Source organism: Harmonia axyridis, chromosome 2 (genome assembly GCF_914767665.1).
Source record: "Harmonia axyridis chromosome 2, icHarAxyr1.1, whole genome shotgun sequence".
NCBI lineage: Eukaryota > Metazoa > Arthropoda > Insecta > Coleoptera > Coccinellidae > Harmonia > Harmonia axyridis.
The window spans coordinates 4631024-4652523 of record NC_059502.1 but is presented as its reverse complement, the minus strand read 5'-3'; the positions used below and the strand labels follow the sequence as shown (position 1 = coordinate 4652523).

The following is a 21500-nucleotide window of genomic DNA, read 5'->3' as shown; positions in this document are numbered from 1 at the left end:
GCAATAATTGATCAGGACTCGTGTCAAACGCAACAAGAATATGCAGGATCATTGGAAGTGACAGAACAAGCTATTTCAAAATGCCTGAAAGTCATGGGAATGATTCAGAAACAAGGAAATTGGGTGCCGTACGAGTTGAAGCCGAGAAATGTTGAACGGCGTTTGTTTGCTTGCGAACAACTGCTTGCAAGGCAAAGATGGAAGGGATTTCTGCATCGCATTTTGACTGGAGACGAAAAATGGGATCATTACGATAATTCCAAACGCTGAAAATCATGGGGATATCACGGTCATGCTTCCACGTCGACGGCAAACCGAATATTCACGGTTCCAGATTCATGATCAGTATTTGGTGGGACCATCTCGGCATAGTGTATTATGAATTGCTCAAATCTACTGAAACAATCACAGACCATCGTTATCGAACGCAATTAATGAGTTTGAGCCGAGCATTGAGAGACAAACGGCCGCAATACAACGAGAGACATGATAAAGTGATTTTACAGCATGACAATGGTCGACCCAATGTTGCGAAAATGATCAAGACATACTTGGATACGTTGAAATGGGAAGTTCTACCCCACCCGTCGTGTTCTCCAAACGTTCACTTTCGATCAATGGCACACGACCTGTCTTGAAAACCAGTTTTTTCAATAAAGCCTCGAATTTCGGTAAAACACGGCGGAAGAACAGTTGTACGCCTATGTAGTCAGTAAAAACATCGTCTCTAATTTTCCCTGAGCAACAACCTCTTAAAAACTACACTCATTTGCACAATGTTAAACCTAATGCAATTCCTCTCCACACAAAACAAATCATAGATCAAAGTCGGACCGCAAAACACATGCAGCCATCAGAATCAACAATCGTCCAAAACAAAATTGACGTCTGATCGAATTACTCTGGCTATCGAGCTCTATGGCGTGACGTGATGCCATTGTTTGAGTGGCGTTTGTTTGCCTATTTAAAAGTAGTTGAGGTAAGACATCGATATCGGTTATACAATACCCCCTATGACGTGCATTAAGGTGTGTTTAAGGATCCAACAGCAGCAGATGTTGAAATGTTGACCCTTTTCCAACATTATTTGGCATTTGGCCATTATCGTAACTGCATTGTGGATTGATATCGCACTGAAATGTTTGGTGGCATTCATATTTAGATTCGCGGATGACGTCCATGAATTCGTAGGTTCAAAGTGTAGGTTCTATTCGAATTGGATGGAGGAAGAATAATATGTTGTCTTCATTTCCTCAAAATGACACTCATAGAGAGAACATAATTCACATATCATATTGGAGGTGTAAAACAGAATGGTTGAAAAAATGAAAATTCAAAACGAACCATAAATATAGGGTGTTTTTTTTCGAGGTATACAACTTAAAGTTGGTATTACTGTTCAAGATAGCGACCGATTTAACATCTGTCAAGTGATTTATTCTCAGTTTGGTTTGGCAATTTATCATGAATAGACTCATGCCTAAACAACGCTTGAAAATAGTGTAATTTCATTTCGAAAAGAATGGTTCTGTGCGGAATACGTATCGCGCACCACGTCCAATAGCGATGAAGCGCATTTCTGGTTGAATGGCTACGTCAACAAACAAAACTGCTGCATTTGGAGTGAAGCTAATCCTCAAGTCTATGTCGAAACACCGTTACATCCAGAAAAACTGACTGTTTGGTGCGCTTCATGGGCTGGTGGAATCATTGGTCCGTACTTCTTCAAAAACGATGATGGCCAGATCGTTACAGTCAATGGTGATCGGTATAGAGCCATGATTACTCACTTTTTCTTTCCTGAATTGAACAACCATGATGTCCAGGAGCTGTGGTTCCAACAAGACGACTCAACATGTCACACAGCTCGTGCCACAATCGATTTATTGAAAGACACGTTTGGTGACCGCCTAATTTCACGTTTTGGACCTGTGATTTAACACCGCTAGGCTACTTTCTGTGGGGCTATGTTAAGTCATTGGTCTATGCGGATAAGCCACACACCCTTGACCATTTGGAAGATAACATTCGCAGTGTTATTGCCGATATACGGCCACAAATGTTGGAAAAAGTCATCGAAAATTAGACGTCCAGATTGGAGTACATCCGAGCCAGCCGTGGCGGTCATATGTCAGAAATCATATTTAAAATATAATGCCAGATTATCTTGCGGATAAATGAAATTCATGTCAATCGAATAATCCATCGTTGTTCTATTGCAATTTAAAGTTCTAAAACTCTAAAAAAGAACACCCTTTATAATACAAGATCACCATTCTACTCGATGTAACGATAATTAAGAATCTAGATTATTTAATTACATTCAAAACATCAAGTCCCTTTTTACACTGTCCATGTCTTGCACAGTGGAGTACAAAATTTTGCTGAGATCCAGGTACTTCTTGTATCTCGCAGTATCAAAGTTGCAAAGAAACTTATTGGAATGATCCAACTTAGGGAGATTCCGTCAGAGTACTTTTCTTTCGGTTTTGTCTCCTCCTGAAACTTTTTCTTGTAGATACATTTACCTATATCGCAGAGAGGTTCTCGACCAATGACTGATTTGTCTAACAACTTTGGTATTTTCAACGAGGCAACTATGGATTGACAAAGTGATAAGTTGCAGATGTCAAATTGAGTCTCAAACAATGTTTTTGTCTAATAACTATAGCTCAAAGGAAGTGGATGTAATGATTGTCTTCTGAAAATCCAAAATTCCAAATATCGTTTGTATCTCGTATTTGATAGGAAAAATCCAGATATTTTTTGCCGAATCTAATCGAACTTTGGTAAAGGATCTTGGAAGGTATTCCTAAAGCCGATAGGGGATATTAAAAAAATCTGAGAAATGTCCATTGTTCATAAGCTCTGGCAGATACTATGGATTCCGATTACTTCGAAGACTCAGTCGAGTCATATAATACAGCCAGCAATTAGTGACCGTCATGTAGCAAACAGGCATAATATGACTGGCGTATTTCCGGTGTTAAAAATCAAAAATCCTTGGGCTTAGGATTAGGATCCCTTAAGAAAGGCTACAGATCCTTCAGGTTGGAAGTTGAGACAATAGGTTAGCCGCCTGTTACTCATAAAAACCTTGCCCAAATAGCCTCAAACTTTTTTTTCAATTCCTGATAAAGAGCTCGAAAATGTTTCATTCATTTATCGGTTTGGCAAGTTTTTCTCGAGCCAAATAACGTAGGTGCAACCTCTCTCTAGGGATTACGGTGTTTCGTCCCAAGATCGCTGGTGGACTCATCAGTTGGGCTATCCTGAATTATCTGCCCAAGACACACCCTCTCACACTATCGAAGAGAGGTGACTCTGCATGAACTCTGGGATTTCTTATGTAACTAACGATGCCTCGCTAGAGAGTGATGCAAAGCCAACAACAACACCTCTTGGGCATTCAGGGAAACTACATCGGTAACAGCTGTAGTTCTGGACATCCCATCATTATACATTAGTGGTAATATTTTTGGAAATTCGATCAGTTGTCGTATTACTCCTAAAAATCCCACCCAGCCCTCCTGCCTCACCATCAAACCCTACACTGCTTCCCTCAAATCCACCCCGAAGGACCAGCATCCTCAACCTCCTCCATCCAGTTGACCACCGTCCGGTCCTCTCAGCCTCCTCATCTGATACACACACACACACACGGACACGTGTTGCCGGAACTCGCCGTGCGCCCATTTCCATCTAAATTTAAATATTTTCCATTGTGATAGTAAATAACGAAGAAGGGATATGACATAACCCGCGGTCTCCGTCGTCTCTACACGCCTCGGCCGCGACACGAGACGTGCCGAACGCGCGTTCGGCTTTCCGTCTGGCCCGGTCGGTCGACGCGCTACGCCAGCAGACGAGTATCGCGCTGGCTTCAGTATGTGACGACACATTGTGGTGTGTTGTTGCAATACGCTGTGGCATACCTGCTCTCTCAAAAATCCCCCAAACAGACCCGGTCTCGTCGCAGTGTGCATGCGGTCCCCCCATCATCATCTAACTGATCCGACTCGAAGGACCAAAAATCCGCCACCAAACCGGCCACATTCGCAACAGTGTAAATATATATTTGACTCTTGAATTCCGCTCTGGCCGGGACACCTCTCTCGCCTGCCAGCCACGTGAAATCCGCTCATTTTAAAACGTCAAAACGTTTTTCCCAGTGACCCCGCCGCAAACTGTGTGACTCTCAACAACACCCACATGGATCAGGGATATTCACCCACGAAGTACGTCCACGAGTACATTCTGCTTGACGCTTTATAGCCGACCTTTATTTATATATGCATAGGCTTAAGTTATTTACGTGACCTTGACGATTCCTAACCTCACATTATGCACGTTGCGTTGATGCTACCCGAAAACCTGCTTTTTTTCAACCTTCAGTATTCTCCATCTACCCTCATCGATAACAACAACTAGAATCGTCAAGTCCACGTTAAATGTTGTCCCAAGGGTCAAACCACCTTTCTACCTAACCATACATCCACTCTGCATGTTGCATGTTCAACCCCTCACATCCAAAAACTCAAACATCCCTCGTTACATCGTTTTCAACCCGAATCCCTCAAAGTTCATTGGAATCTTCTGCGTGACCTTGATGTTAGGATTCGACGACGAATTTGAATGAAAGCCATGAATTAAATAACGCCCTACCATGTGACCGGCACGGTGTAGCGGGCTACGCACCTTTGATATTTCGAAATTTCCGTGGTTTCTATCCGAACGAGAAGGACCAGTGAGGATTCGTTTTTGTGGCGGCTTGTCGGTGAAAGAACACGGTGTACTATATACGAATTTAGTACGTTGGCTTCGTGGATGTTTTCTCTGAGAGCGGACATACGAATTAGATATTTTTAACTCCCCGAACTACTCGCTAGTTTGGTGCCAAAATGTTTGGACTATTGCAAATAGTTCAGGTTCGTTTACTATAGAAATTCCTTTATTCGTTTCGAATATTGTGTTTTCGGTTGATTGTTCGATTCATGGTTTTCAGCGGTGGGAAGAATAACGTGAAGGAGAAGTATGAGAGATCACGGAAGTAATTTTTTTATCATCGGAATATTGCGATATTTTTGTTTCATATGCTTTATGAGTACGAAATCTGTGAAAAAATTCAACTCTCCGCTGACAAATCAGAAGTTGGCAAAATAGTTTGATTGTTGTGAAAATAATAGGTTTTCAGAGCTTGATGTTCATTTTTCGAAGATTCAATGGTTGTGATACAAAATTTATAGAGTTAATGAAAATTGAAGAAAAATAAAACTCTCACTTAACTTTTTTAACTATGAAAAAAAAATTCAGAATATACAAAATACAAAAAATCAAATTGTTCAGTTAAATTTTCATGAAATCTGAAATCTTTAATTTGAGTGGTTATGACAAACAATACTTTATGATAATATTTTATACCTTTAAAAAAAATCATTAATGGCTTTTTATTAATATTCTGTATATTAATCCTCTTTTCTATATATCTACATATCAGCAAAATTTTTCTCTTTCTCAATTCAGTTTGTTATGAGTGATATCTATTCAAAAAAGAATCTTTTTACACTTTTGCTTGTAATAGTGAAATCAATAGGTTTTTCTGTCTAAATAGTTAGATATAATCTGAATTTCAAGTCATGAATAAAGATGAATTTTTAACCATCGCAGTGAATACTTAAAATATAAGTTTTACGGAATGTTTCATTTCTGCGTGACGTCTTTTGCATAAATGTTGAATAAAAATTCCATAAACACTATCACTCAGCTACCTGCCTCTTCTAAATGTTCGCAAACCTTGACATTCATGATAGAAACTCAAAACTCTAAATGAAAAACGTCTGCTGATGTTTCTACCTATTTCAATTCGCTTCTGTCATTTCTTTTACTAAATCCTTTTCGTAACAATAGTTGATTAATTGATAGTGAATACCAGCTATTCTAATTTCCATTATTTAATTACGTAAATAATTAATGTTTTCCTACACAGTTCACAGTAACAGATTCCCCACATCATAAATAACAGTTATTCAAAATGAAAGAAATCTGACGAAACTACTGTATAGAGAAGTAATTGCTATTTACCTAATTAAATAATGGAAATTATAATAATTCGTATTTACTATTAATTAAATGGATTTCCAGCAAGTAACGAACGAGTCCTATCGAATAGTTGATTTAGTTTTCCGGTCTCTCTGTTCATTATCTCCGCTACTTCTGTCCAGCCAATTGATATAAAATATTTCTATAATTCTTTGGAAAATCCGTTCATTCTACCATACCTTGCAGAACAAACTCATGCGACAATATCTCAGATTCACACATATTTCATGGTTATATTTTATTATTATATGTTGGTACTCGATACCTGTCACGGATTTATATATTATCTGTCAAATTTGTGATACAGAAAACTGTTTTGCCAATCATCATTTTTCGCAGAAGAATATCAATTCTTTCTGCACTCGTATTATAAATAACTATTTCCTCTTGAAACTGCTCTAAATATCTCAAATTTGAGATCTTCAAATGTTTAAACGTGAAGTTGATTCAAAAGAACGCTAATATTATGCTTCATTTTCAACTAGCCGACCTAGTTTTTCGAGTCATAAATGGTTAAACTAACCTAACTGTTTTTAACCTCTCTGCAATGAGTATCTAATTCTTTTATCTATCATTTTCAGGTTGTCCATTGAGTGATCCACGTTCGAAACAGATGTTGGAGGCCACAACGAACTGAAACCACAAGATGATTCCCACCCGTAAAGAAGTGCAATGCGATGAACATAAAAAGATCAAACAAACCTACTTTGTATCAGATTGGGACCCTACGCGCGCTCTCCGAATCAGATAAACCCTGTGATGGGATCCAATTGACCATTGAACAATCAAATTCGGCAAAACAAACCATCCAGAAGGTGTCCTTCTATCTCCCAAACAGTAGTAACCTCAAAAGCGCATGCTCCTATGCTCCCCACACCAGATCTCCCGTTTTGGTCTTGTTCATCCCCGTTGGAGGTGACTGCTACAGCATCCAGGACCAGTTCATCCTGAGATTGTTGCATGCAGGCGTGCTGGTCACCTATCAGACCACGGCCCTCAGGATTCCCCTACTCAGGATCTCGAAAGCTCAGCTGGCCTCCTTGTTGCTTCTTTTCTGCACGCTTGCCATAGCGACGCGTTGCTATGCAACAGCGACCTCCGTCCCTAAGTCTGTCTCAGGCTTAGCGCGACCACTTAGTCCAATTCGTAATTCCAAGGCACACTCTTCCAGTTTAACGTTAAGTAGGTTAATTCTTCCGCATTTTGTACAGAACAGACACGCTTCGAGGTTTCGTAGGGTGGTCGGCAGGACCAGCTCCACCAATCTGGTGGCCGAAGATCCTCTGGTGGAGGTGAATCTGGTCGGCGAGAAGGGCTTTCGCGGTTCGAGGCCGTTTGGTAATAGGGATGGTGTTCAGATCGGTGAGAATTACAGTGATGTCGTGAGTGTTACTGGTAACTTTACGCGTGTGCTCACTGAGAAACTGAACTACAGCATTCCTGAGGTGGGCAGACTTGATAAGCAGCTGTTCCAGGAGCAGGACAGGCGGCTGATGCCGCCTGGTGAGAATCAGGATAACTATTCATGTGAGTTGGTTTGGTTATGTGTTGTTTGTATTTGTTTTATCCTATTTTTGGTAAGATCTTCATTATTTTGTGAGTTTAAAGTGCATTCAGTATTCTACTGAGGATAAAGTAACTGATACACTCTTATTCGCTGAATCTTCAACTGTGTTCGACACTATTTCAACAAAGTTTTCTTCATAAGAAATGAACATTTACTAATTAAATTCATAACCACTACTGATCAATTTTAACCTACTTGTTATTATCACCACCTTACTTTGATTAGCTTTCTCTTATGCCATATGCAAAAGAAATATTCTCTACCGGTTGAGCAAATTTTCTTTTCTGTACATTCCACTCTACTCAAAAACTTTCAAGAGTATTAATGAATCTTCAATAGCATGTCTTGTTTTCAAAATTATTATTATTATTATTATTTGAACTGGGGTCGTTGTGGCTCGGTAAGCCTTCCGGGAACTGCGACCATTTGTTTTGAAAATATTTCACACGAGATTTGAAATAAAATCTGAAAATGATATTCAATAAAAATAAATAGAATTTTAATTCGATCGGATCTGTTGTCACTGAAATATTGATTTTTTTGCCGATTCCGAAAACTCAATCTGAATGGAATATTGCATGAAACCTGAATCTGCTATTCCAAAGTTTCATTTCGATGGAATTCGTAGTCTTCAAATTATCATAAAAACTAAATTTCTTAGGAATAAATTCAATGAGCGCTCAAAAAGAATTCCACATCTGAAATTTTGGACCAGAGAGTCCTCAAATTCATTGTTTGTGTCACTTTTACACATCTACATTTATGAAATTGAACACTCCAAACCTCTCTTTACTTTTTACTTTTCTGTAGAAAAATTCGTCTTCATTTCTTTCCCTGGAGTTTTTTTGGGTATGAAAAAAGCCAGAATTGTGAAATAAGCTGAGTGATCAAGCAGTTGGGTGCGCAATTCGTTGAATTTGACCCTGATTTCCATCGACTTGTGACAAAGAGCATTGTCTTAGTGAAGGGAACATTTTTTTTTTGCATTTGAGGAGGTTTTTTCCTGATTTTTGCTAGCAATCGATCCAATCATGCTACGTAATATTCTCTGTTGTTGGTTTTACCTTTTTCAAGATAATCAATGACAAATACCAAGCACGTTCCTAAATACGAATGTCATAACCTTGTCAGCTGATGTGTGAGATTTGAGTCTCTTTGGACGGCTTCCACTGTCTGGTTTTCACTTAGCTGAAGTTCTTTTTGACCCAGGACTGTAGTGATGAATGAATGTTCCATCCACTGTCACAGATCGATGCAAAAAATCCTATTCACTTCAATTCGTGAACTTTTTTGATGTTTTCTGTAACAACTGCCTGATTTGGGCGACCAGAGCCTTCAGCAACATCTGTGGTTCAAAGTCTTTATAACACTCATCAAGTCAACTCTTTTTTGATCACTTCTGTGTATGATCTTAGTAGTGTTGTCTTTTTATTTGTCATTGATGATGTAAAATTACCTGACAACTTCAATGATATTCAGATCAATCGATATCATTCTGCACGTCTTCTTCATCTCAACATCCCTGCACCAATTAGCTGCTAATAACACTCCTTAATGAATTCAAAAAGCACCAGTTTCTTTTTTTCGTTGAAGCTGAAGAGGCTGTACTTCCATCCTTCCGATGTCCATAAGCGAATCTAGATAAATCTATTGCTGAGCATATTTAATTAGTGATGCATGTAGTGATCACGTAGTAGAGTGCATAATGAGCATCGAGGATGCAAAGGAAAGAATATCTATGGGAAGGAACGCTCTATGACCCTGCGGGTTGTTGCATGCAAGGTCGATGTACAGCGTCGTCTGTTGTCGAATATTCAGGCTATTAGCTTCGTTAGAAACGAAGAGATTTTGTCGTAGATAAGTCTGTAGAGTTCATCAAAAAGCTCTGTTGATTTTAATGCCAGCATTGGATGTTAAAAAATTGTTACAAAAATATTTCATCAAAGGTTATTGCGAAAGTTGAAAAATACTATTAATCAATACCTAATATCTTCTCCTCAAAAATCAATATTCATTTCTTATCTGTCCATGCCCTACCTTCACATCGTAACATTCTCAGTGCATCTGGACCTTGGTCACAAGATAATCGCCTAAATTAAACATCCTGGTGTGTTTATTAATATCTTTCTATTCGATTAAAAGTTTTATTAATGAACTTCTATTAATTTGGATTCAAAGATTCATCCGACCAACATTGACCTTTTGAGTTTTGACTGCAGTGAACTCCTATAAGGAACTGATATAATAATAGAAATGATCGAAGATCTCCATTACCTTTTTTTGAGAAAATTATCTAGCTGATACTATTTTCCTCGCTGTTTTAATTTTAAGTCGTATCCTTCATTTCTCGAACTATGCTTTTTACCGATCGGTCCAAACTGGACAATTGTGTTGCATCGTTGCAATATCTATCAATTCTATCGGACAAAAAAAAGTGTGAGCGTTGTATTTCTCTACGTTTACGTATTCTTGTTCAATAGACTGACTGATCTATGTGTGTTTATCTTGTGTTGTTTTGTGTTAGTTCTGAACTCTTTCATGTTTTGACTAATGTAGGTAAACAAAATTCTCCTTATGATTCCTCATCTACAGATGATATTTTGATTGAAGATTGAAATTCATTGAATTTATTTGAGGAAGTGAATCTCATTTGACCAACTATTCTTTAACGGAATAACCTTTTTTCTTTATATCAGCAATATCAATATGCAACAATTCCTAAAGTTATTGCAGTAGCAAGTTAACTGAGGAGGGCATCTGATTAGGAGGATTCGAGCTTCAATGCAAAAAATATTTGACGAAGATTGAAGAGAAAATAAACTACTGACTTCATTGAGATTTCATCCGTGTTCCTAATTTTGCTGATGTGTATAGTTAGCAACATTTTTAGACTTACACACTCAACGATTCTTAGATCTGGACCGAATCTATATAGAAAAATTCAAGATGGCAGTCAGGTCTTCGATCATCAGTTCTCAGTCACCAGGTTTAGTCGTTTGGCGCAATTTTATCATTAAATTTTCATAAACAGATTGAATCGACAGTTTTGGATCGATAGGTCACTACTACTACTTTTGATCCTGAAAAGCCCTTTCTACGCGAACTGTAGAATATCTGGAATTATTTGCATTTCTGTTGCATATATCGATCCATATACTTGTAGCTGCGTTGCATGCATGTAATTGAAATTCAGAACAAAACAAAATTATTATGCACACCTCTAACCTTGACCTCGGCTCAACTGCGATACATCAGATAATTAAGTCCTATTAAGCATTTCAAGGCATGCACAAGCTACAAGGTTTGGGATTTTAGAACATTTCCGTACCACATTCATCCATCAGAGACTGTTACAATAATACAAATCCACGAAAAAAACAGATATCAGATCTTCAGAATATATTGTAACTTAATTCAAATCTTCGAACTGTGTGATACTGACAGAAAACCAAAAATTATGAAAATAGTTATTTGTTTTGATAGGCAGCAAAGTAATATATTGACTGCTGCAGCTGATAGTTCAGCTAAGGCAGCCAATCTACTTTGCTGCCGAGTTATTAAATCAAACATATAATTTTTTCTTCGATTGTTTATATAATGATATATGTAGAATATTATAATTCCAAATTATTACAATTCTCACAATCTTTTTCTCGATCTTTTTATTTTTCCTGTAGTGATAAATTGAAACGAAATTTGATAGAAATTGCAATTATTAGAATTGTTGGTTGCTATAGAAATGTATATATATGAAAATTATATCATAGTTTCACAACTTATGAAATATCTGACGGTTTTTCGGAAAAATATCGGATATATTTATATTATGGACAGTGATAGCGACTTAGAAGTACTCACTCCTCCAGATATAAGGAAGGTGGCAAAAAAATTGATTGTCAGAAAATGTCGAATGTTTTATTCGCATTCAGAAGAATAACTTTGATGCCTAGAGAGAAAAAGTAATACTTCACTGATTGTAATGTGTCTGATGCAAAATTAATATTTACTGACAATCGGAGGAAAATATATTTTTGAGCGTTCGTCTCCCTACCGTTGCTCTATTGATTCGTCACATAAGATGAGCAAGAACAAGACGAAGGACAATGAAGAGACCACGTAGATAGGATGCCAGACAATTGACAACCCAAAATAGGAAATACATAAAAGACTAATACCACAAGACTCCCAGAGTGACCAGCAAGAGTCTAGTGGAGAAATCATTACAGAAAATAAAGGACTAAGTCCTGAAGTAAAAAGAAGAAGTAGGATTGTCATCGGAACCATAGAATTTCATTTTTGATGAACGAGTGCTGAAAAACCCGCTTCTTAGACATATTTATCATTTTTATTGCATACTAATATTCATCATATGTTTTTTTAATTTATATTTTTGTAATAAAAAAATAATGCATCATAGTACAAACTTAAAATTTTTTTCTTCAAAATTTTTTCAATTGTTATTTCTTAGAGTAAACGTGTTTTCCTTCGAAATGCCAACCCCACCCGTGATTCCACTCATTCCTCGAAGTATGGCGACCCAAAACAATAAGCTGAGTAGCATTCGCCTCATTTTGCTAACGTGGTGAGCTTACGCGAAGATATAATTATAACTCTCTTTTAATAACGTACGGTTCAAAATACGGGCTGCGTAGGTACTATATTTGTTCACCGCGAATTCCTCAAATCAAAACACGTTGGTACTTTATCGGCAATTGTCCCGCCTATTTTTAGGCTTAAAAAAAATGGGGAGTTATCTATGTTGTCGCTACGCCTCCAGAAATAAGCATGATTCGACAATATTCGCTATTCTTGAATGGGCCCCTCTGGGAATAGATCGGGAGAATGAGTTTGTTTCGGTTTGTCACGTGGTTGGACGAAATTCGAAAATATAGATACAAATAAGACTTGTACTGGTTATATGTATATGTTTTCGATGAGGCATTTCATCTTGGGGCCGCTGAGGAGATTGTCGGTATGGAAACTCAGTGGTCCCTGCCCTATACACCTCTGAATTTTGACTAAGTAATGAATATGTGGAAACTTCTTTAGTTTTTTGTTGGTTGTTCATGATAAATTTTTCGCCTGAACATAAATTTTTGTATTAGATGCTCGACAGAAGTATATTTTTCAGGAATGTCGATTTTATTAATGTCAGTTCGAATAATATAATGTGGCGTCTTAAAAACACATAAATTAGGGAGGAAATCTAAACATCAATAGAGCTTTAACTTTAATTATAATTATCAATGTTGAAATATGACATATTACTATCTCGTACTGGAATCATTAACTTCTCTCATCAGTGGAACTATAAGATCCCTCTAGATCCATACATTTACGTTGATTATCAGTGCTATAACATTTACTTCCGCCTCATGTTCGTAGACAGGTTGCAGTCAAGAAATCTTGGAATAAATTTCATTTCTACCAGAACTTATTTCCAATTGTATCTTATCTACCAGATACTAGAACTGTCAGAGTAAAGTCACGCAAACCTTTATGGATTAATACCTTCCTTCAATCAAATGAAAGTGACAAGGTAATTTGTCGTTCGGAATGGAGTTCTTGTAATGTCTTCAACAAAAGTCTAATCATTCAAAGTAAGTTCCAGATTTCGTTCTTCCTAGGAAACTTGATGTACTTCAAATCGACTTATAACTGGCCATGGTCGTTGCAATAGTTTGGGAAGTTAAATATACTTCCACTTCATTTTCGAAGACAGGTTGCAGTCAAAAACTCTTGGGAAAATTTCAGTTCTACCCGAACTTATTTTCAATTGTCTTATCTCTCAGTTACCAGAACTGCTAGATTAAAGTCACACAAACCTTTATGGATTAATACTTTCCTTCAGTCTAATGGAAGTGACAAGGAAATTTGGCTTCGGAATGGTGTTTTTGAAATGTCTTCAACAAAGGTATAAACGTTGATCCTTCAGAAGGAGTTCCAGGTTTTATTCTTCCTAAGTAACTTGGTGTACTTCAAATCGACTTGGGACTGGTCATGGTCGTTGCAATAATATGCTCTTCAAATGGCATTTTATTGAAAGCCCACTGTGTGAGAGTGGCATAGAAGAAACCATTGACCACTTGGTGAGAAGCTCTCCAATATATGAATTTCATGGGAGTTTCCATGTTATCCATTAAGTTCCAGATTCTATCTAAGAATAAGTCACTAACTATACTATTATTATTATTATTATTATACCATTTATTACTCCTTTATTCCTACAACTTTTGGTGAAAACAAAGGATAGAAAAGATTTTGTTTGGATGGAGAAAAAGGCCTTCAATATAAATATTTGAAAAACGATTGAAATTGTCGAACATAATGAACAAAAAAACAAAGTCCTATACTGTTAATAAAATAATATATAGAGTCAAAGTAAATGATTGTAACATCATAGTGTGGTTTGAAATGTTCTTTACCATTTTTCACCTATACTAGCAACTATTCTATTTGTATTGATATACACGAAGGACTGTTTTCTTTGAGTCTAACACTTCTTGTATCTAGGTACTCCTAACTTTCTGACAACTGGAAAGAATTCAAATTGTTGGCCATTGTGTGTGAAACCTGCGAAATGCCTACACTCACACTTACCAACAACAACAAAAAAAACCCTGTTCTCACCTCATTACAGTGAATCCTATCACTCAAAGCATGCCATCCTCATCACATTCGATCTCGGCATCAAAGGCCAAAAACGCGTTTCGTCCTTCCTACTCTCCCTTTTATTTACCCAAACCGACGTGAAAATACCCAACAGCAAAACCAAGGAGCCCGTAGTTTGTTAATTGCCTGAAATAAATTCGTAGCAACCAGCACTTATGCCAGAGATATTAATAACGACGCTTACAATGTATCTGTGAGACTTTCGTGTTTATGGTGAACTATAGCCTTAAATTATACGTTTAACACCTGGAGGATGCGTTAAGATTGTTGCAAATCCCGCGGGATGAACTGCCAGTGGACCACGTGAAGTCGTTATGCAATGTTGGCGAGAACTGTGTGATTATACGTTTTCGAGTCTAGGGAATTTTCTCGGTCGGATTTAGTAAATGTGGCAACAGCACGTTTTTGTATTCATGTAGTCTGAAAGGAATCGTCAGTTTGTTTTGTGAATTCGATTAGCCTAAACTTAAAAAGCCATATTTGAGAAAGAAGGAGAAAATGGCAGCAAAAGGTATAGATTAAAAAAAAATACAGATAACTGAGAAGGCTGCTATCACATGGTTTTGTTGGGACAAATTACTACTTTCAGACAGCCTCCGATCTTTGCGGCTGTGTACGCTTGTGCTTGGACCTCTTTCACAACGCATAGTTCACTGGATACTGTTACTCATAGATAGTTGAATCTTGACACTACTTGTTCTATTATTTTGTTGTTGATTACTGACTTTCGTCAGATAGGCTCTTTAGCGATGACCCTGGTCTTAGGTTTCTCACAGCTGATACTCATGTTTAATTCTTATGCGCCCATTTTGAACACATACACGAGGCGTTGTAGGTCGTCTTCGTCCTCTGCTACCAGTACGGCGCCATCTTCATAGCACATTAGCGATTTCCCATCTTAAAGCCAGCTCTGGTCGTTCTTACTCTCCCAGAACCTTCTAGGATAACCCATAGTTTGTTTTTACAGTTGTAGTGTTATCGGTGTAAATATAGGTGTACAACTTTGCTGCCGCCGTTTTGCAAAAGAAGGCTGTAGCGGTAAGTGGAAGACGAAATAAATAGATCTTTGATGTCATACAATAAGCTGAGGTATTTGTAAACATAACGTCATCGAAATATAAGTCGATTTGTGTCTGCATCATAAAGTTATTCTCGATTAAACATGTGAGCTTATGAGCTATGAAGTTTTAATTTTCTTCAATATGGAGAAATCTTCCACTGAGGCTCATCGAATGCTGCTAAATACCTATGGTGAGGTGAGAATTAGTGAAACAACGTACCAAGAGTGGTTTCAACGCTTCAAGAACGGTGATTTTGATGACCAGCATGGGGGTGGAGGAAGGAAAATTCTCGAAGATGAAGAATTGGAGGCATTACTTGATCAAGACTCGTGTCAAACGCAACAAGAATTGGCAGGATCATTGGGAGTGACGCAACAAGCCATTTAAAAACGCCTGAAAGTCATGGGAATGATTCAGAAACAAGGAAATTGGGTGCCCTATGAGTTGAAGCCGTAGTGAACGGCGTTTATTTGCTTGTGAACATCTGCTTGCAAGGCAAAGACATAGAAGGGATGAATTTTTCATTATTTTCAATTTTTTCTTACCTATGTTCTAACATTGAAGGAAGCAAGGATATCGCATTCATTATTTTCAATTTTTTCTTGCCTATGTTCTTACATTGAAGGAAGCAAGGATATCGCAGTGTCTTAACCGGTAGAACTTGAAAAAGGGTTCATTGAATTCACTTGATTTCTCTATCAACTGCAGTAGGATGGAAATTGCATCCACTATGGGACTATTCTGTCTGAATCCCTGTTCTTTTTCGGAGATGTTCACTCGAATAGAGATCTTATAGTGAATAATTTGTGGTTGGTTATAGTAGTGTTATATTTCTATTGTTTCGGGGTCTTCTGTATTGCCTTTACAACTAAAATTCATCTTCAGTTTGGTACCTCTGATCAGTCGAGTAACATTGCAACATACAAATGCATTTGTGGAATACCCAAATCTCATCTGACATAAACCAAAGGTTGCTAAGCGTTATCAAACGACAAATCTCAAAGATGACAACAATTTCTCTGAAATAACTCTCGAAAATAATAAACCAAAAACCCACCAAAACTCTCGGCCGCCCATACGACCTTACCTGACCTCGCTTGTCCGCACTAATGACGCCATGAACGTAGTGATTTACGTCCCCGAAATCCTCGGCATATTTATGCGATCAAAACGTAAAAATTGCTCCTCATGTTCCTCCACGAATGCGCTACGTACGCGGCTCGGATGTATAAATTTCGAGATAATGGACCTCTTCGGTCCATGCCACATCGAGAGAAGGTCGAAATAATGCAGAATCCGACGCTGATAGCATCTCGGTACAAAATTAAGATCATATCTGGCTGGACCCGTTCGGGTAAAATCATGCAAAATTACACGAATCAACGAAGTTGTCCCCCGAGTGTTGGCAGTATGAGGAGGCTGTAATGACAGTGGGGATAGGGGGGAAAGTAGCATTGTTTTGCGTGTTTTTTGTTGTTGGTACGGTTTGTAAACGGCTTTGTTTGAGATGATCTTTTGTGAGTCGATATGAGTTTGCTTGACATTAATTTTTGATGAAGGAATTGATTTCGGAAATACGAATAGATAGAGTATGGTCATCATGGTTGTCTATTTCCAAAATCACCAGTCAAAAATTCATGCTACATATTTTTGAAAGCAGAGGAAATGTAAACGGAGCTTCATACATTTTAAGTGTACAGATAAAAATCTCAGCAAAAACTCTGTCTCCCTGTATAGGTGTGGAGATTGGTTTGTGTATTTGTTTACAGAATAAGCTGACATATTTATATTGAATTGCTTTCCTTTAATCTGAACAAAATCTCTTCTATCCTTTCTCCTGACGACATAAAGGGTATTTTTTTAGAGCCATAGAACTTTAAATGGAAAAAAAACAATTATTATTATTCTATTGACAAGAATTTTATTTATCCGCAAGATGATCTTGTGACATTACATTTTAAATATGATTTCTGGCATATGGCTGGCTCGGATGTGGTCCAATCTCTGGACGTCCAATTTTCGATGACTTTTTCCAACATTTGTGGCCGTATATCGGCAATAACACGGCGAATGTTGTCTTCCAAATGGTCAAGGGTTTGTGGCTTATCCGCATATACCAATGACTTTACATAGCCCCACAGAAAGTAGTCTAGCGGTGTTAAATCACAAGATCTTGGAGGCCAATTCACAGGTCCAAAACGTGAAATTAGGCGGTTGCCAAACGTGTCTTTCAATATCGATTGTGGCACGGGCTGTGTGACATGTTGCGCCGTCTTGTTGCAACCACAGCTCCTGGACATCATGGTTGTTCAATTCAGGAATGAAAAAGTTAGTTATCATGGCTCTATACCGATCACCATTGACTGTAACGTTCTGGCCATCATCGTTTTTGAAGAAGTACGGACCAATGATTCCACCAGCCCATAAAGCGCACCAAACAGTCAGTTTTTCTGGATGTAACGGTGTTTCGACATACACTTGAGGATTAGCTTCACTCCAAAAGCGGCAGTTCTGTTTGTTGACGTATCCATCCAACCAGAAGTGCGCTTCATCGCTAAACAAAATGAAATGAACGTAGTGCTCGATACGTATTCCGCACAGAACCATTATTTTTGAAATGAAATTTCACTATTTGCAAGCGTTGTTCAGACGTGAGTCTATTCATGATGAATTTCCAAAGCAAACTCAGAATAAATTACTTGACAGCTGTTAAAGTGGTCGCCATTTTGAACAGTAATGCCAACTTAAAGTTATATACCTCGAAAAAACACCCCTTACTTGCAGGGCAAGCTCAACATCATAAACACTAATGACAAACGCCTTCTTAGACTGAATATATTGGCTTGAAAGAATTCTTCACGATGCAACAAAAGTCATTCAGCCACAAATTTGAATTTTACTGAGGAATTACATACTTTGCAGTATGAAAATACTTTTCTCTATTATGACATTCTCATAGTTTAAGCTTTCAATAGTGATATATTTTTATCTGACGCAAATAAAATATTAGTGAAAACAAACGATTTGGAGGTGACACTTGTTTGTTTATACTTCCAAATGACATCATTGATGTAACCATTGCATAAATTCGAATCTTAACGGCATCTTCATATATTATTGGCTATATTCATTTTCACCTGCTTATGGAATTAGTTGAAAGGATTTGATTAACCTTTCTAATGACCTATTGATTTCTCTATCACTTGGAACAAATGCACAAATATCGCTGATAGATTAACCAAAAAATCTGGACATTTCTATGTCATTTTATGCACACTACACGTATTTTTAAGTCTGAACATCCACAAGCACCTTTTTGTTAAAGTTTATTCAACCAAATTAAATAGCAAAATCTCGTCCCATCTTTCAGCTCTCTCCAACACGAAAAAACCTCGTTGAAAAAGACCGTGGTTTCGTCTAATATCGTTCATTCCTATTTCTCCTTCTGTTCTCTATTACGATGCTGCCGGTTAGAAATAAATTTATCATTCGTAAGATTATACCATATCAAAGGGAACGGCGTCTAAAAGGCAAAAACGAAAGATCGTTAACATCTTTTTCTAGATCTGAAGACAATCTGACGTTAGCGCTTTAGCTCTGGGCGAGATGAGGACGAGTTAGATGCTGATGCCGCGGCCGTCATCTCTCAGTTCTGTTATTTCGAAATCTCCCATCAACTTTCAACGCAGCAAGTTGTAAGAGATTCAGTTGAATAGAGGTTCACAAGACTATCGAGTTACAACGTTCGGTTATTTATTATGGGGAAAAAATTTGATGTTTTGACTAACAGATCTATCTGGTACCTACTTTACAGACTCTCGAATGCAATGAAATTCAGAAAAAAATTTTTTTTCATACAAACTTCGAGAATTATCGACTTGTTTACTATTCATATTCATAATTTTCATAGCATGAGTTTACATTCGTTACTTCTACCTCCAATTGTAGTCGAGAAAAGATTGCTTTTTCTTTGCTTTGGTAAAATCAATATATAATTATAAAGGGTTTCCCAATAAAATTGTCATTTTGAATAGTCTTCTAACAGAGTAGCTGTCACTTTTTAAATAGTTATCAATTACCAATTTGCACATTTGCAGCTGTATGTCCTCGATAACTTCATGAATTCCACATTTAAGGTCTTCATTTCATTGTGAATACTGGCATAGATCTTATTAGTCACGTGGCCCGGAAGTAAAAATTCTAAAGATGTTAAACCACTAGATCTCAGTGGCCAATTGTGATAACCTCTTTGAGAAAATATGGTCAGGAAAGTTTACCATTGTTTCGTTGCTTTTGTGACAAGTATAGCCGTCAAATTTTGAGGTAGCATTGTAATGAAGAGTATTCAAATCGGTTTTTCTCGAAAACAGTGCATCTGATAAAAAAAAATATTTCAAGTAATATTTGATTATCGAATGTTACCGAAGAATCTGTAAATATTGAAATACCCATAAAGAAGTTGTTGATAAATTTTGACTTGAATTTCTCAGTTTGAGACTCTCCTGATTCAAATTTTCGCAGTGTCTTCACATTTGTAACGGGTGTTTTTTTTTCGAGGTATATAACTTTAAGTTGGCATTACTGTTCAAGATGATTCAATGATTTAACAGCTGTCAAGTGATTTATTCTCAGTTTGGTTTGGCAATTCATCATGAATAGACTCACGCCTAAACAACGCTTGCAAATAGTGCAATTTTATTTCGAAAATAATGGTTCTGTGCGGAATACGTATCGCGCACTACGTCCATTTTATTTTGTTTAGCGATGAAGCGCACTTCTGGTGGAATGGCTACGTCAACAAACAAAACTGCCGCATTTGGAGCGAAGCTAATCCTCAAGTGTATGTCGAAACAGCGTTACATCCAGAAAAACTGACTGTTTGGTGCGCTTTATGGGCTGGTGGAATCATTGGTCCTTACTTCTTCAAAAACGATGATGGCCAAAACGTTACAGTCAATGGTGATCGGTATAGAGCCATGATTACTAACTTTTTCATTCCTGAATTGAACAACCATGATGTCCAGGAGCTGTGGTTCCAACAAGACGGCGCAACATTGAACACAGCTCGTGCCACAATCGATTTATTGAAAGACACGTTTGGTGACCGCCTAATTTCATGTTTTGGACCTGTGAATTGGCTTCCAAGATCTTGTGATTTAACACCGCTAGACTACTTTCCGTGGGGCTATATAAATTCATTGGTCTATGCGGATAAGCCACAAACCCTTGACCATTTGGAAGACAACATTCGCCGTGTTATTGCCGATATACGGCCAAAAATGTTGGAAAAAGTCATCGAGAATTGGACGTCCAGATTGGACTACATCCGAGCCAGCCGTGGCGGTCATATGCCAGAAATCATATTTAAAATGTAATGCCACAAGATTATCTTGCGGATAAATAAAATTCATGTCAATCGAATAATCCATCGTTGTTTTATTTCAATTTGAAGTTCTATAGCTCTAAAAAAAACACCCTTTAGTTAGAGCTCCCAAGTAATAACAGTCATGCCAAATTTCAAGAGTTCTGCTACGTTAATCTCGCAGAAAAAAAAAAGATTTTTATTTTAAGAGGAAACCACCACGTGTTTTTTCTGTCAAACTTTGGTATCCATTCATGTCCCTTCTTTTTTTTCAAACAAATAAGTAGAGGGCAGCACTGTACGACGACTTTCAAGAAATTATATTTTTAACGCTTTTGTAATGATTTTTGGTAATTTTTCTCTCGAATATTTTGAAAATATATCAGTGCTTTGTACAATAAAGTACATATCATCAATTTTTTCGCAAAAAACGAAAAGTTACCAAAGTTTTTTTTCCATTCTGAAATTGAAAATATTTACTTTCTTCCATTTATATTATTGTTCAAGGAAATTATGTGAGAACCCCATGAAAATCGGTGGTTTTCAAGAAGAATTATCTCTTATTTCTTTTTGAATTAAGCAACGACGGGGTGGTGTTACCTCTTGAGTCATACCTTTGAAGACGTTCTGCTCCATTGAGAAAAAATTCATTCGTATATTTCTGATCGTGAATAGGTAAAATACAAATTCTGGTACACCCTAGAAATATCTAATATGACCTATTAGAAACAATCAATAA

General features: G+C 37.4%; 1 protein-coding gene across 2 annotated transcripts in view; it reads left to right on the top strand.

Moving 5' to 3' along the window:
* The window catches only part of LOC123672043, a 230208-nt gene that overhangs the window by 7791 nt on the left and 200917 nt on the right, over positions 1-21500 (top strand). Inside the window, exons 1-2 of one of the 2 annotated variants that reach the window (XM_045605998.1) lie at positions 3877-4238; positions 6681-7626. In XM_045605998.1, coding sequence (XP_045461954.1) covers positions 6777-7626 — 850 coding nt within the window. In that variant the 5' untranslated portion in view covers positions 3877-4238; positions 6681-6776. Of the gene's footprint in view, positions 1-3876; positions 4239-6680; positions 7627-21500 lie in introns of those variants that run through there. The other variant, XM_045605999.1, reaches the window with a different exon arrangement.